This window comes from Salvelinus sp. IW2-2015, linkage group LG14 (genome assembly GCF_002910315.2).
Source record: "Salvelinus sp. IW2-2015 linkage group LG14, ASM291031v2, whole genome shotgun sequence".
NCBI classification, from domain to species: domain Eukaryota; kingdom Metazoa; phylum Chordata; class Actinopteri; order Salmoniformes; family Salmonidae; genus Salvelinus; species Salvelinus sp. IW2-2015.
In genome coordinates, this window is record NC_036854.1 from 33,259,172 (window position 1) to 33,275,098 (window position 15,927).

General features: G+C 46.7%; 1 protein-coding gene across 1 annotated transcript in view; it reads left to right on the plus strand.

Annotated features, from left to right (window-relative positions):
• hnf4g (hepatocyte nuclear factor 4, gamma) overlaps positions 1-15,927 on the plus strand; it is a 23,562-nt gene continuing 7,635 nt past the window's right edge. Inside the window, 9 exon segments of the mRNA XM_024000926.2 lie at positions 1-278; positions 1,267-1,432; positions 1,818-1,912; positions 2,588-2,694; positions 2,820-2,975; positions 3,326-3,364; positions 3,367-3,412; positions 3,851-4,003; positions 13,216-13,452. Of these exon segments, the coding sequence (XP_023856694.1) occupies positions 149-278; positions 1,267-1,432; positions 1,818-1,912; positions 2,588-2,694; positions 2,820-2,975; positions 3,326-3,364; positions 3,367-3,412; positions 3,851-4,003; positions 13,216-13,452 (1,129 nt within the window). The 5' untranslated portion in view covers positions 1-148.

The window sequence follows — 15,927 nt, forward strand, 5'->3', positions numbered from 1 at the left end:
AGAAGAAGAAATAGACAGAAAGTGATAGTGAAAGAAATTGGAAGAAATAAACAGAGACAGAGAGAAAGACGGGAAGAGAAAAAGAGACAGAGGGAGAAGAGCCAGTAAAAGGAGAGAGAGACAGTGACAGAGGGAAAGAAAGCGAGGGATGAAGTATCCATCTGTGTCAGTGAGTAACTCTCTGTTGGACATGGATGTAGCCAACTACAGTGAGGGACTGGACCCAACGTACAGCACCCTGGGCTTCGATCATGCTGACGTCCTCTATGGTGGGGGAGGTGAGTGGACCCACACGCACACAAAAACACACACACACACACACACACACGCATAGTTTACATACGTAGACATGTAGTTTGTCATTCTACTTATACACTCACACTCATTACTGCACTTAAAACACAGTTGAATATTGCATTTATCCATGAATGAATAATCCATGAGTGATAAGAGGTCTGTTAGGATGTGAATCTGCAGTGTGTCATAAAGACAGGTTTATTGTGGGCCTACAGTAAGAGGAGAAGTTGTCATCTCAACACGTTGATGGATAAAAGGAAAGTTGGTCAAACATTGACTTTCTTTTCTCTGGCATTGCCAAGATGTATTCCTCCACCTTGGACGTGGTTGGTATATGCAAGAATTTTTCTGGTGTGTTTTTGTTGCTATATTTATAAGTCTTGATCTCATGGTTTTGGTCTTGACATCACATGGGGTCTGGGTCTGGGTCCCAATACGCTGGTTCTTGTTCTAAGTCTGGGTCTGTGGAGGTTGGGACTTGGTCTGGTTCTGAGTTTTGAAGGCTCTTCTCATCTCTGGAGCCATGGAGATATAGAAAAACTAGATCAACCCTAACCTTGCATGGTTTTGGAGTGAGGTTTAATATTATTGCTGTCCTTCACATGTATCCCAGATAAAAGCACCAAAGGCTTTCCTAATCAAGCCATTTCCCTATCTGTCACCATACAGATACCAGTCAGCTAGTACAGATCTGAGTCATTCTCTTCCTTTGTCAAGATGCCTTGATTTCACATGCACAAAGGAATGATTGATTCTCTATTTCAATTGAGGAGGTTTTCTGATGCCAGGAGGATGCGTGTGTGCGTGTGTGTGTGCGTGCGTGCGTGCGTGTGTGTGTGTGTGTGCGTGTACATGCACGATGAGTAACCTTTTCTGAGGCCATAAAACTTGTATTAGCTCCCTGCACTAATACCTATAGACTTCAGCTCAGCGGTCTAACCCAGTCTTTGGATAATGTGTGTGTTCCAGACAGTATGCCAGCGGAGCCGGGCCTGTCCCAGGCAGATGTTGTGAACTCTAACTGTGCCATATGTGGAGACAAGGCTACAGGGAAACACTATGGAGCTTCCAGCTGTGATGGATGTAAAGGCTTCTTCAGACGGTCCATACGCAAGAACCACATCTACTCCTGCAGGTAGGGGAGTGTGTGTTTGTGTTTCCAGCCTATAGCTGCAGCTGCCAGAGCCTATGTCTACACTAACAGACACAATATTAACATTACACTCCTGCAGGTACAGTACACTCTTAGAAAAAGGTGCTATCTAGAACCGACAAGGGTTCTTCGGAACCCTTTTTGGTGCCAGGTAGAACCTTTTGGGGTTCCATGACTTTCCACAGAGGGTTCTACCTGGAACCCAAAGGGTCCTACCTGAAACCAAAAAGGGTGCTCTCATGGGGACAGCCGAAAACCCCTTTTGGAACCATTTTTTCTAAGAGTGTAGTCATATTGCAACGAACAGAACTACAAGGTAGGCCCATAGAGTTAAGATATTGACAGTAATCTGTCTTTGCGTCTCCAGGTTTAACCGTCAGTGTGTGGTGGACAAGGACAAGAGGAACCAGTGTCGGTTCTGCAGACTCCACAAGTGTTTCAGAGCTGGCATGAAGAAAGAAGGTTGGCCACATCAAACCAGAACCATCAGTATTACTGAATACCAATAGAATATGGCGCTCATCTCCATCAATGTGCAGGCTTTTGCTCCAGCACCTGCTCTGTACTCTCAAATTAAACAAATCAAGCAGTCAGTGTGAGGAAGGCATCAGGGCTGGGAGGCTGGAACAAGGGTTGCCATAAACTAAACAAGATTATTCAGAGAACACTGTGTTTATGACGGATATCAGAAAAGGATTGTGTGTGTGTGTGTGTGTGTGTGTGTGTGTGTGTGTGTGTGTGTGTGTGTGTGTGTGTGTGTGTGTGTGTGTGTGTGTGTGTTTATGGGCCCTGTAACCTTGGCAGAGAGCTTTATGACACCCAATCGTGTGCCTTTCAGACATGTTGTTCAGGGCTGCTATTGGTTAACTTTTGACTTCACCTCTCTACACAGCCTGTTCTCCTGCATGGTTTGGTCTGAACTAAAAGTCAGCTATTCAAATGATTATTATGATACTGTAGCAAATTCCGGGGATAGGCAAACTGGGACTTGAATATATGTGTTTCTCAGTCCTATACCTTAGATTCTGGAAATGGTAACATGGTAATATCATACTAATAGCTCTGATCTGATGTGTTTGTGTGTGTGTGTGTGTGTGATGGTGGATGTGTGTGTGTGTGTGTGTGTGTGTATTTCAGCGGTTCAGAATGAGAGAGATCGTATCAGCTCCAGAAGAAACATTCAGGACAATCAGGATCTCCCACCTATCACTGTTCTGGCCCAGGCAGAGTCACTGTCTCAACAGGTAAAACGCACCCGCACCTGCACACACAAACACGTACACACACACGTACACACACATCATCATCATCATCATCATCAGTGTTTCCAATCATCTGCATGACTACTCATTCTCTGTCTCCACTCTAGATCAGCGCATCCAGTCCCAGGGGTGCAGTAGATGTGTCGGAACAGAAGTCAGCTGGTGTGGGGGATGTCTGTGACTCCATGAGACAACAGCTGCTAGTGCTGGTGGAATGGGCCAAATACATCCCTGCCTTCGGTGAGCTGCCCTTGGATGACCAGGTAAGCAACCTGACTAGTCTGGGCTTAGCTGCATGACCACCTAGTTAGTAGTGACTGGAACTAAAACAGAACAGTGGTTACCAAAGTTATGCCATGACTCTTCTAAAGCCTTTTGAATGTGCTTGTGACCTTCCAGAAACACAAAGTAATGGATCTAGCTTCAGTTCGTACTAATGGTGTAGAGTCAAATGAGTCTGAACTAGATATGTTTGTTAGCCTGGTTTGGTCACTCATGTCATGTTTCTCACCCTGTGTCTGTGCTGTGTGGTGTGTGTTGTGTGTGTGGTGTGTGTTGTGTGTGTGTGTGTGGTGTTGTGTGTGTGTGTGTTGTGTGTGTTTGTCCAGGTGAGTCTCTGCTCAGGGCTCATGCAGGGTAACACCTTCCTACTAGGGTTCGGCCAAGAGGTCAATGCCTTATAAGGACTTCCTGCTTCTTGGTAAGAACTGAGCAATCACCTTCACCTTTATGCCTCAGTAACACCAATCAGAACCTGCTATACTGCCGTGCTAAGCTTGATTTAAAGCTGATATCAAGGCTAACAGGTCGGTTGCCCTGTAGACCTGTTATACAACCAGATAATCATTGATCAAGTCTTTGGAGGCCTCTGACTTAAACAGTTTTTTCAGCAGAAAGACATGGAAGACACTTTTTGTGGATCGCCACCTACAGATGATTTGTAGATGGTAAAAAATTATAAAAAATAATTGATAAGTAATGTAAATGGGGATTGTAAGTGACATGCTTCAAGTACATTCACCTACACACACACACACACACACACACACACATCCCCCGCAACATGTGGAGAAACACACACTCAACCCCCCTACCCCTCTCCCAAAACACACATTTCCCTCCCCCTCCCCCTCTCCAGGTAATGGGTGTGTGATCCATGGTAGCAGTGCAGAGGCAGAGATCGGTCGTGTCGCTAACCGTATTCTAAGTGAGCTGGTCCTGCCCTTCCAGAACATCCAGATAGATGACCATGAGTATGCTGCTCTCAAGGCACTCGTCTTCTTTGACCCTGGTAAAGCACTTTAACAACCCCGACTCAGGCAGCCTTCCACTTTTACACGCCCATATACCACACAATAGCTTCCGTATTCAACCAAACAAAGTTGATTTGAATGGTTTTGTTAATCATTGACACTTGACTGTTCTCTGTTGCCTCTGTTTCAGCAGACGGCAAAAAGCCTGCACGTATATCATTTCATATCATATCAAAAATGGCGCCAGAGGGGATGGCTGCCGTTTTATGGGCTCCTAATCAACTGTCCTATTTTGTTAGTTTTTTTGTAACTAATTTTTTTACTTATTTATGTACATTACATTATGTACATAATGTTGCTGCTACTGTCTCTTATGACCGAAAATAACATCTGGACATCAGAACAGCAATTACTCACCTCCAACTGGACAAATATTTTTTCTTTAACGAGTCCAACGCGAAGGATATTTGCGTGAAGAAAAGRTAGAGAAAAAGGGGGCGGATGTCGGGGTGCCTTCTGAGAATTCGTAGGCGAGTGAGTAAACCTCCACTACCATCCGTTCTATTGGCCAACGTGCAATCACTGGAAAACAAAATGGATGTTATGCGATCAAGACTATCCTACCAACGGAACATTGAAAACTGTAATATCTTATGTTTCACCGAGTCGTGGCTGAACAACGACATGGATAAAATAGAGATGGCGGGATTTTCCATGCWTCGGCAGGACAGAGAATTTACGTCTGGTAAGACGAGGGGCGGGGATGTGTGTCTATTTATCAATAACAGCTGGTGCGCGATGTCTAATGTCTAATATTAAATAAGTCTCGAGGTATTGCTCGCCTGAGGTAGAGTACCTCATGATAAGCTGTCGACCACACTATCTACCAAGAGAGTTCTCATCTATATTATTCATAGCCGTCTATTTACCACCACAAACCGATGCTGGCACTAAGACCGCACTCAACCAGCTGTATAAGGCCATAAGCAAAGAAGAAAATGCTCATCCAGAAGCGGCGCTCCTAGTGGCCGGGGACTTTAATGCAGGCAAACTTAAATCAGTTTTACCTAATTTCTACCAGCATGTCACATGTGCAACCAGAGCGAAAAAAACTCTACACCACCTTTACTCCACACACAGAGACGCATAGAAAGCTCTCTCTCGCCCTCCATTTGGCACATCTGACCATAATTATATCATCCTGATTCCTGCTTACAAGCAAAAACTAAAGCAGGAAGTAACAGTGACTCTCTCAATAAGGAAGTGGTCAGATGACGTGGATACTATGCTACAGAACTGTTTCGCCAGCACAGACTGGAATATGTTCCCGGGATTCATCCAATGGCATTGAAGAGTATACCACCTCAGTCATCGGCTTCATCAATAACTGCATCAATGACGTCATCCTCACAGTGACCGTACGTACATATCCCAACCAGAAGCCATGGATTACAGGCAATATCCGCATTGAGCTAAAGGCTAGAGTAGCCGCTTTCAAGGAGCGGGACACTAATCCGCACGCTTCTAAGAAATCCCGCTATGCCCTCAGACAAACCATCAAACAGGCAAAGTGTCAATAGAGGATTAAGATAGAATCCTACAACACCAGCTCTGACGCTCGTCGGATGTGGCAGGGCATGAAAACTATTATGGACTACAAAGGGAAACACATCAACAGCATCATCCCGGATACCTTAGACCCACTCCAATTCGCATTCCGCCCCAACAGATCCACAGACGACGCAATCTCAATTGCACTCCACACTGCCCTTTCCCACCTGGACAAAAGGAACACCTATGTGAGAATGCTGTTCATTGACTAAAGCTCAGCGTTAGTGCCTACAAAGCTCATCACTAAGCTAAGGACCCTGGGACTAAACACCTCCCTCTGCAACTGGATCCTGGACTTCCTGACGGGCCGCCCCCAGGTGGTAAGGGTAGGCAACAACACGTCTGCCATGCTGAACCTCAACACTGTGGCCCCTCGGGGGGGGGGGGGTTAGTCCGCTCCTGTACACCCTGTTCACCCACAACTGCGTGGCCAACCACGACTCCAACACCATCATTAAGTTTGCTGACGACACAACAGTGGTAGGCCTGATTACCAACAACGATGAGACAGCCTATAGGGAGGAGGTCAGAGACCTGACAGTGTGGTGCCAGGACAACAACCTCTCCCTCAATGTGAACAAGACAAAGGAGCTGATTGTGGACTACAGGAAAAGGTGGGCCGAACAGGCCCCCATTCTCACCGACGGGGCTGTAGCGAAGCAGGTTGAGAGCTTCAAAGTTCCTTGGTGTCCACATCACCAATGAACTAACATGGTCCAAACATACCAAGACGGTCGTAAAGAGGGCACGACAACACCTTTTCCCCCTCAGGAGACTAAAAAGATTTGTCATGGGTCACCAGATCCTCAAAAAGTTCTACAACTGCACCATTGAGAGCATCCTGACCAGTTGCATCACCGCCTGGTACGGCAACTGCTCGGAATCTGACCGTAAGGTGCTACAGAGAGTAGTGTGTACGGCCCAGTACATCACTGGGGCCAAGCTTCCTGCCATCCAGGACCTACAGTTGAAGTCGGAAGTTTACATACACCATAGCCAAATACATTTAAACTMAGTTTTTCCACAATTTCTGACATTTAATCCTAGTAAAAGTTCCCTGTCTTAGGTCAGTTAGGATCACCACTTTATTTTAAGAAAGTGAAATGTCAGAATAATAGTAGAGAGAATGATTTATTTCAGCTTTTATTTCTTTCATCACATTCCCAGTGGGTCAGAAGTTTACATACACTCAATTAGTATTTGGTAGCATTGCCTTTAAATGGTTTAACTTGGGTCAAATGTTTCGGGTAGCCTTCCACAAGCTTCCCACAATAAGTTAGGTGAATTTTGGCCCATTCCTCCTGACAGAGCTGGTGTAACTAAGTCAGGTTTGTAGGCCTTCCTTGGTCGCACAAGCTTTTTCAGTTCTGCCCACACATTTTCTACAGGATTGAGGTCAGGGCGTTGTGATGGCCACTCCAATATCTTGACTTTGTTGTCCTTAAGCCATTTTGCCACATCTTTGGAAGTATGTTGGGGTCATTGTCCATTTGGAAGACCCATTTGCGACCAAGCTTTAACTTCCTGACTGATGTCTTGAGATGTTGCTTCAATATATCCATATAATTTTCCTTTCTTATGATGCCATCTATTTTGTGAAGTGCACCAGTGCCTCTGGCAGCAAAGCACCCCCACAACATGATGCTGCGACCCCTGTGCTTCACGGTTGGGATGGTGTTCTTCGGCTTGCAAGCCTCCTCCTTTTTCCTCCAAACACAGTTCTATTTTTTTTCATCAGACCAAGGACATTCTCTAAAAAGTAAGATCTTTGTCCACATGTGCAGATGCAAACCGTAGTCTGGCTTTTTTTATGGCGGTTTTAGAGCAGTGGCTTCTTCCTTGCTGAGCGGCCTTTCAGGTTACGTCGATATAGGACTCGTTTTACTGTGGATATACAGTGGGGCAAAAAAGTATTTAGTCAGCCACCAATTGTGCAAGTTCTCCCACTTAAAAAGATAAGAGAGGCCAGGAATTTTCATCATAGGTGTAACGACTCTCCTCCTCTTCATCCGAAGAGGAGAGCAGGGATTAAACCAAGGTGCAGCGGGTTGTGAATACATATAGATTTATTTGCTGACGAAGACGAACACAAAAACTTATACTTGCATAAACTACAAAACAACAAACGACGTTAAACAGACCTGAACTGGAAGTGAACATAAAACAATGCACTCATGAACAGGAAAGAACGAACGAGAGACGAGACAGTACCGTTGGCGCAATAAACACAGACACAGCGACAACCACCCACGACAAACAATGTGAAACAACCTCCCTATGTATGTCTCTCAATCAGAGGAAAACGAAAACACCTGCCTCTGATTGAGAGCCATACAAGGTCAATTAAACCTGACACTTAACATAGAACAACAACACAGACTGCCCACCCATCTCACGTCCTGACCCACTAAACACAACAATACAAAAGGAAAACAAGGTCAGGAACGTGACAGAACCCCCCCTTAAGGTGCGAACTCCGGACGCACCATAAAAAAAAAGTCTAGGGGAGGGTCTGGGTGGGCATCTGTCCGCGGCGGGGCTCTGGCGCAGGACGTGGATCCCATCCCACCATAATAAATCCCCGCTTCTGTGGCCTCCTCAAGGTGGCGACCCTCGCCACCGACCTTGGACTGGGAACCCTAGACATGGGTCCCGCTGGATTTAGGGGCAGCCCCGGACTGAGGGACGGCAGCTCCGGACTGAGGGACAACACCGGACTGGCTGGCGGATCCTGGCTGGCTGGCTCTGGCGGATCCTGGCTAGCTGGCTCTGGCGGATCCTGCTGGACGGCTCTGGCTGGTCCTGGCTGGACGGCTCTGGCTGGTCCTGGCTGGCGGAAGGCTCTGGCTGGTCCTGGCTAGCGAAGGCTCTGGCTGGTCCTGGCTGGCGGAAGGCTCTGGCTGGTCCTGGCTGGCGGAAGGCTCTGGCTGGTCCTGGCTGGCGGAAGGCTCTGGCTGGTCCTGGCTGGCGGAAGGCCTGGCTGGTCCTGGCTGGCGGAAGGCTCTGGCTGGTCGGTCTGGCGGAGGCTCTGCTGATCCGGTCTGGCGGAAGGCTCTGGCGATCCGGTCTGGCGGAAGGCTCTGCTGATCCGGTCTGGCGGGAAGGCTCTGGCTGATCCGGTCTGGCGGAAGGCTCTGGCTGATCCGGTCTGGCGGAAGGCTCTGGCTGATCCGGTCTGGCGGAAGGCTCTGGCTGATCCGGTCTGGCGGAAGGCTCTGGCTGATCGCGTCTGGCGGAAGCTCTGGCTGATCCGGTCTGGCGGAAGGCTCTAGCGGCTCCTGTCTGGCGGACGGCTCTGTAGGCTCTTGGCAGACGGGCGGCTTTGCAGGCTCATGGCAGACGGGCAGCTTTGCAGGCTCATGACAGACGGGCAGCTTTGCAGGCTCATGACAGACGGGCAGTTCAGGCGCCGTTGGGCAGACGGACAGTTCAGGCGCCATTGGGCAGACTGGCAGTTCAGGTGCCGCTGGGCAGAGGCATTCAGGCGCGGGCAGACGGGCAGTTCAGGCGCCGCTGGGGCAGACGGGCAGTTCAGGCGCCGCTGGGCAGACGGGCAGTTCAGGCGCCGCTGGGCAGCGGGCAGTTCAGGCGCCGCTGGGCAGACGGGCAGTTCAGGCGCCGCTGGGCAGATGGGCACACCTGTAGGGAGGAGACGGAGAGACAGCCTGGTGCGTGGGGCTGCCACAGGACCCACCAGGCTGGAGAGACCTACAGGAGGCTTGATGTTACGAGGCACCTGAAGGACTGGGCTTGTGGGAGTACTGGAGCTCTGGTGCGCAGCCTTGGCACCACTCCCCCAGGCTGGAATACTACACCAGCCCGTACCCTCCAGAGTGCAGGCACAGGTTGAACCGGGCTGTGGATGAGCACTGGAGATCTAGTGCCTACTACGCGCACTTCTCTCTTAGACTCCACTACCACATTTGCCCGGTACGAGCGGAGCGTAGGCATAGGACGCACTGCACCCCTCCCAGCGCTCCGGAGACACAGCACGCAGAGCGGCGCAGGATACCCTGGACCGAAACTGCGTACCGGAGGACCAGACGCGCTGAGCAGGCACAATACGCCCCGGCTGGATGCCCACACTCACATGACACTTTCGGGGGCTGCTCTATAGCGCACCGGGCTATGGGCACGCACTGGCGACACCGTGCGCTTAACCGCATAACACGGTGCCTGACCAGTGACGCGATGCTTATAATAAGCACGAGGAGTGCGCTCAGGTCTGCTACCTGGCTTAGGCACACTCCTCTCTAGCCCCCCCAAAAAAATTCTGGGGTTGCCTCTCGTACCTGTCCCGCTGCCGTGCTGCCTCCTCATATCGCCGCCGCTCAGCTTTCGCTTCCTCCAGCTCAGCTTTGGGGCGGCGATACTCCCCAGGCCTGTGCCCAGGGTCCTTTCTCCGTTCAACTCGTCCTCCCAAGTCCACAAGTCCTGGGATTTCTGCGGTTGCTGTCCTTTTCCCCGCTGCTTGGTTCTGGTAATTTGGTGGGTGGTTCTGTAACGACTCTCCTCCTCCTCTTCATCCGAAGAGGAGGAGCAGGGGATTAAACCAAGGTGCAGCGGGTTGTGAATACATATAGATTTATTTGCTGACGAAGACGAACACAAAAACTTATACTTGCATAAACTACAAAACAACAAACGACTTAAACAGACCTGAACTGGTGAACATAAAAAACAATGCACTCATGAACAGGAAAGAACGAACGAGAGACGAGACAGTACCGTGTGGCGCAATAAACACAGACACAGCGACAACCACCCACGACAAACAATGTGAAACAACCTCCCTATGTATGTCTCTCAATCAGAGGAAAACGAAAACACACTGCCTCTGATTGAGAGCCATACAAGGTCAATTAAACCTGACACTTAACATAGAACAAACAACACAGACTGCCCACCCATCTCACGTCCTGACCCACTAAACACAACAATACAAAAGGAAAACAAGGTCAGGAACGTGACAATAGGTACACTTCAACTATGACAGACAATAAGTATTTGGTAATCTACAAACAAGCAAGATTTCTGGCTCTCAAGACCTGTAACTTCTTCTTTAAGAGGCTCCTCTGTCCTCCACTCGTTACCTGTATTAATGGCACCTGTTTGAACTTGTTATCAGTATAAAAGACACCTGTCCACAACCTCAAACAGTCACACTCCAAACTCCACATGGCCAAGACCAAAGAGCTGTCAAAGGACACCAGAAACAAAATTGTAGACCTGCACCAGGCTGGGAAGACTGAATCTGCAATAGGTAAGCACTTGGTTTGAGAAATCAACTTGGGGAGCAATTATTAGGAAATGGAAGACATACAAGACCACTTATAATCTCCTCGATCTTGGGCTCCACGCAAGATCTCACCCCGTGGGGTCAAAATTATCACAAGAACGGTGGAGCAAAAATCCCAGAAACCACACGGGGGACCTAGAAAATGACCTGCAGAGAGCTGGGACCAAAGTAACCAAGCCTACCATCAGTAACACACTACGCCGCCAGGGACTAAATCCTGCAGTGCCAGACGTGTTCCCCTGCTTAAACCAGTACATGTCCAGGCCCGTCTGAAGTTTGCTAGAGAGCATTTGGATGATCCAGAAGAAGATTGGGAGAATGTCATATGGTCAGATGAAACCAAAATAGAACTTTTTGGTAAAAACTCAACTCGTCGTGTTTGGAGGACAAAGAATGCTGAGTTGCATCCAAAGAACACCATACCTACTGTGAAGCATGGGGTGGAAAACATCATGCTTTGGGGCTGTTTTTCTGCAAAGGGACCAGGACGACTGATCCTGGTAAAAGACAGAATGAATGGTGCCATGTATCGTGAGATTTTGAGTGAAAACCTCCTTCCATCAGCAAGGGCATTGAAGATGAAACGTGGCTGGGTCTTTCAGCATGACAATGATCCCAAACACACCCCCGGGCAACGAATGAGTGGCTTCGTAAGAAGCATTTCAAGGTCCTGGAGTGGCCTATCCAGTCTCCAGATCTCAACCCCATAGAAAATCTTTGGAGGAGTTGAAAGTCCGTGTTGCCAGCAACAGCCCTAAAACATCACTGCTCTAGAGGAATCTGCATGGAGGAATGGGCCAAAATACCAGCAACAGTGTGTGAAAACCTTGTGAAGACTTACAGAAAAACGTTTGACCTCTGTAATTGCCAACAAAGGGTATATAACAAAGTATTGAGATAAACTTTTGTTATTGACCAAAACTTATTTTCCACCATAATTTGCAAATAAATTCATTAAAAAATCCTACAATGTGATTTTCTGGATTTTTTTTTCTCTATTTTGTCTGTCATGGTTGATGTGTACCTATGATGAAAATTACAGGCCTCTCTCATCTTTTTAAGTGGGAGAACTTGCACAATTGTGGCTGACTAAATACTTTTTTGCCCCACTGTAGATACTTTTGTACCGGTTTCCTCCAGCATCTTCACAATGTCCTTTGCTGTTGTTCTGGATTGATTTGCACTTATTGCACCAAAGTACACTCTAGGAGACAGAACGTGTCTCCTTCCTGTGCTGATGACGGCTGCGTGGTCCCATGGTGTTTATACTTCGTACTATTGTTTGTACAGATGAACGTGGTACCTTCAGGCGTTTGGAAATTTCTCCCAATGATGAATCAGACTTGTGGAGATCTACAATTTTTTCTGAGGTCTTGGCTGACTTGATTTTCCCATGAAGTCAAGCAAAGAGCACTGAGTTTGAAGGTAGGCCTTGAAATACATCCACAGGTACACCTCCAAATTGACTCAAATTATGTCAATTAACCTATCAGAAGCTTCTAAAGCCATGACATAATTTTCTGGAATTTTCCAAGCTGTTTAAAGGCACAGTCAACTTAGTGTATGTAAACCTCTAACCCACTGGAATTGTGATACAGTCAATTAAAAGTGAAATAATCTGTTGCAAATAATTGTTGGAAAAAATTACTTGTGTCATGCACAAAGTAGATGTCCTAACCGACTTGCCAAAACTATAGTTTGAGTGGTTGAAAAACTACTTTTAATGACTCCAACCTAAGTGTATGTAAACTTCCGACTTCAACTGTATATACTAGGCGGTGTCAGAGGAAAGCCCCAAAAATTGTCAAAGACTCCAGTCACCCAAGTCATAGACTGTTCTCTCTGCTACCRCATGGCAAGCAGTACCGGAGCGCCAAGTCTAGGGCCAAAAGGCTCCTTAACAGCTTCTACCCCCAAGCCATACTACTGCTGAATAATTAATCAAATGACCACCCAGACTATTTACATTGACACCCCCCCATTTGTTTTTAAACTGCTGCTACTTGCTGTTTATTATCTATGCATAGTCWCTTTACCCCTACCTACATGTACAAATTACCTCGACTAACCTGTACCCCGCACATTGACTCGTTACCGGTACCGCCTGTATATAGCCTCGTTATTGTTATTTTATTCTGTTTCTTTTTTACTTCAGGTTATTTGGTAAATATTTTCTTAGCTCTTTCTTGAACTGCATTGTTGGTTAAGGGCTTGTAAGTAAGCATTTCACGGTAAGGTCTACACTTGTATTCGGTGCATGTGACAAATAAAGTTTGATTTGATTTGATTCACATATCCTTTCTCTCCCTCCATCATCATTCCATCCCTCCTTCTCTCCAGATGCCAAGTCTCTGCGTGATCCGTCTAAGATCAAGGCGATGCGTCTGCAGGTCCAGATGAGTCTAGAGGACTATATTAACGACCGTCAGTATGACTCBAGAGGGAGGTTTGGAGAGCTGCTGCTACTGCTGCCTACTCTACAGTCCATCACCTGGCAGATGATAGAACAACTGCAGTTTGTTAAACTCTGTGGCCTGGCCAAGATAGACAACCTACTGCAGGAGATGCTGCTGGGAGGTGAGTATGTATGATAACATACAGGGTTAGGTAGGTTACTTTCTAAATGTAATCCATCACAGTTACTAGTTACCTGTCCAGATTTGTAATCGGTAATGTAACTTTTGGATTACCCAAACTCGGAAATGTAATCTGATTACATTCCGTTACTTTTAGATTACTTTCCCCTTAAGAGGCATTAGAAGAAGACAAAATGTATGTTACCAATTGAACAACATCTATTGCAGGATAAATCAATGTTAAAGTTTACATAGCTGGCCATATATGGATGTTCAATTTTACTTTATTTATTTTATTTTACGTTTATTTAACTAGGCAAGTCAGTGAAGAAGAATTCTTATTTACAACGATGACCAAAAGGCAAAAGACCTGCGGGGACGGGGGCTGGGATTAAATATATATATATATTTWTTAAATAACATATAAATACAGGACAAAATCGACAAGTGAGACATTGAGATTGAGATAAAACTGTCCAGTTTGAGTGTTTGCTGCAGCTCGTTCCAGTCGCTAGCTACAGCGAACTGAAAAGAGGAGCGACCCAGGGATGTGTGTGCTTTGGGGACCTTTAACAGAATGTGACTGGCAGAACGGGTGTTGTATGTGGAGGATGAGGGATGCAGTAGATACCTCAGAGAGGGGGGAGTGAGGCCTTAGAGGGTTTTATAAATAAGCATCAACCAGTGGGCCTTGCGACGGGTATACAGAGATGACCAGTTACAGAGGAGTATAGAGTGCAGTGATGTGTCCTATAGGGAACATTGGTGACAAATCTGATGGCCGAATGGTAAAGAACATCCAACTGTTCGAGAGCACCCTTACCTGCTGATCTCTAAATGATGTCTCCGTAATCTACATTTAACATTTGTATTTAAGTCATTTAGCAGACGCTCTTATCCAGAGCGACTAGCATGGGTAGGATGGTCATCTGAATCAGGGTTAGTTTGGCAGCTGTGGTGAAAGAGGAGCGATTACGTTAGAGGAAACCCTGTTTAGATGTAACTTTAGCCTGCAGCTTTGATATTTGCTGAGAGAAGGACAGTGTACTGTCTAGCCATACTCCCAAGTACTTGCATGAGGTGACTACCTCAAGCTCTAAACCCACAGAGGTAGTAATCACACCTGTGGGGAGAGGGGCATTCTTTTTACCAAACCACATAACCTTTGTTTTGGAGGTGTTCAGAACAAGGTTTAGGGCAGAGAAAGCTTGTTGGATACTAAGAAAGCTTTGTTGTAGAGCATGTCACACAAAATCCGGGGAGGGGCCAGCTGAGTATAAGACTGTATCATCTGCATATAAATGTATGAGAGAGCTTCCTACTGCCTGAGCTATGGGGTCTAGGATTGGGCCTTGGGGTACTCCCTTGGTGACAGGCAGTGGCTGAGACAGCAGATTTTCTGACTTTATACATTGCACTCTTTGAGAGAGGTAGTTGAGGGGGGTGTACCTGTACAAGACAGAGGGAGATAGGCCAGGGCAGACGGTGTACAAATCGACAGGTGGAATCCAAGAAGCAGTACAGCAGGCAATGGGAGTAGGTGTCCCACCCACTTGGGAGAAGCTTATATTTCTGGAGGCAGATTTCTTGTAGAAAATGCCTGTGGATGGTCTTTGAACAGCATGAGGGGGCTACAAGGCCTCTGGACTCTGGATCTGGGTGGGGTAGCCTGCYATTTGTTGGGCTCAAAGGCTTCGACACTTCTCGCTTCACACGTCAGTGCTAATTGAAGTTCTATCTCTTTGTCCTAGCAAAGCTTGGTAGCCTGAGCATTCAGTCCTTATTAAGTAAAATATATCATTGTAATGTATTTTTCTTCTTGACTTTTGAAAGTTAAAAAAACTGCTTCAGACTAAGTATTACTCACTCAGCTCCAGGTTGGATGGGGTTTTCAGGTCTCTGCTTGTTTGCCAGAGTATTTGATATATAGTTTGGGAATAATAATCCTTGAATGTAGGAAGCCTTCCATGTAATTCCATCCAAAATCAGGTTGTAGGTTTGGAGTTTTGATTTAGAGTGAGGGTTATGTTGTTTAGGGTAGCATCCTGTATATGTCGAGGTTGGAGTCTGTTTTGAGTTGAGTGGTGTGGGACAGGTGTCTTTGTTATACAGGTAACGAGTTCAAACAGGTGCAGTATAACCGGTAACTAGATGGAGACAGCGAAGGGACTTCTTAAGAGTACAAACCTGAACGGTGCTGTGAGAGCGGAATTTCTTACTGGTTGGTAGGTGATCAATGACTTATGTCATGCAATAAAATGCAAATAATTACTTAAAAATCATACAATGTGATTCTTCTGGATTTTTGTTTTAGAATTCCGTCTCTCACAGTTGAAGTGTAAGCCTATGATAAACAATTACAGACCTCTACATGCTTTCGGTAGTAGGAACTGCAAATCGGCAGTGTATCAATACTTGTTCTGCCCACTGTATGTCCTGGTAAGCATGAGTGAGGGGTTAGTGTGTCTAGGTAGCA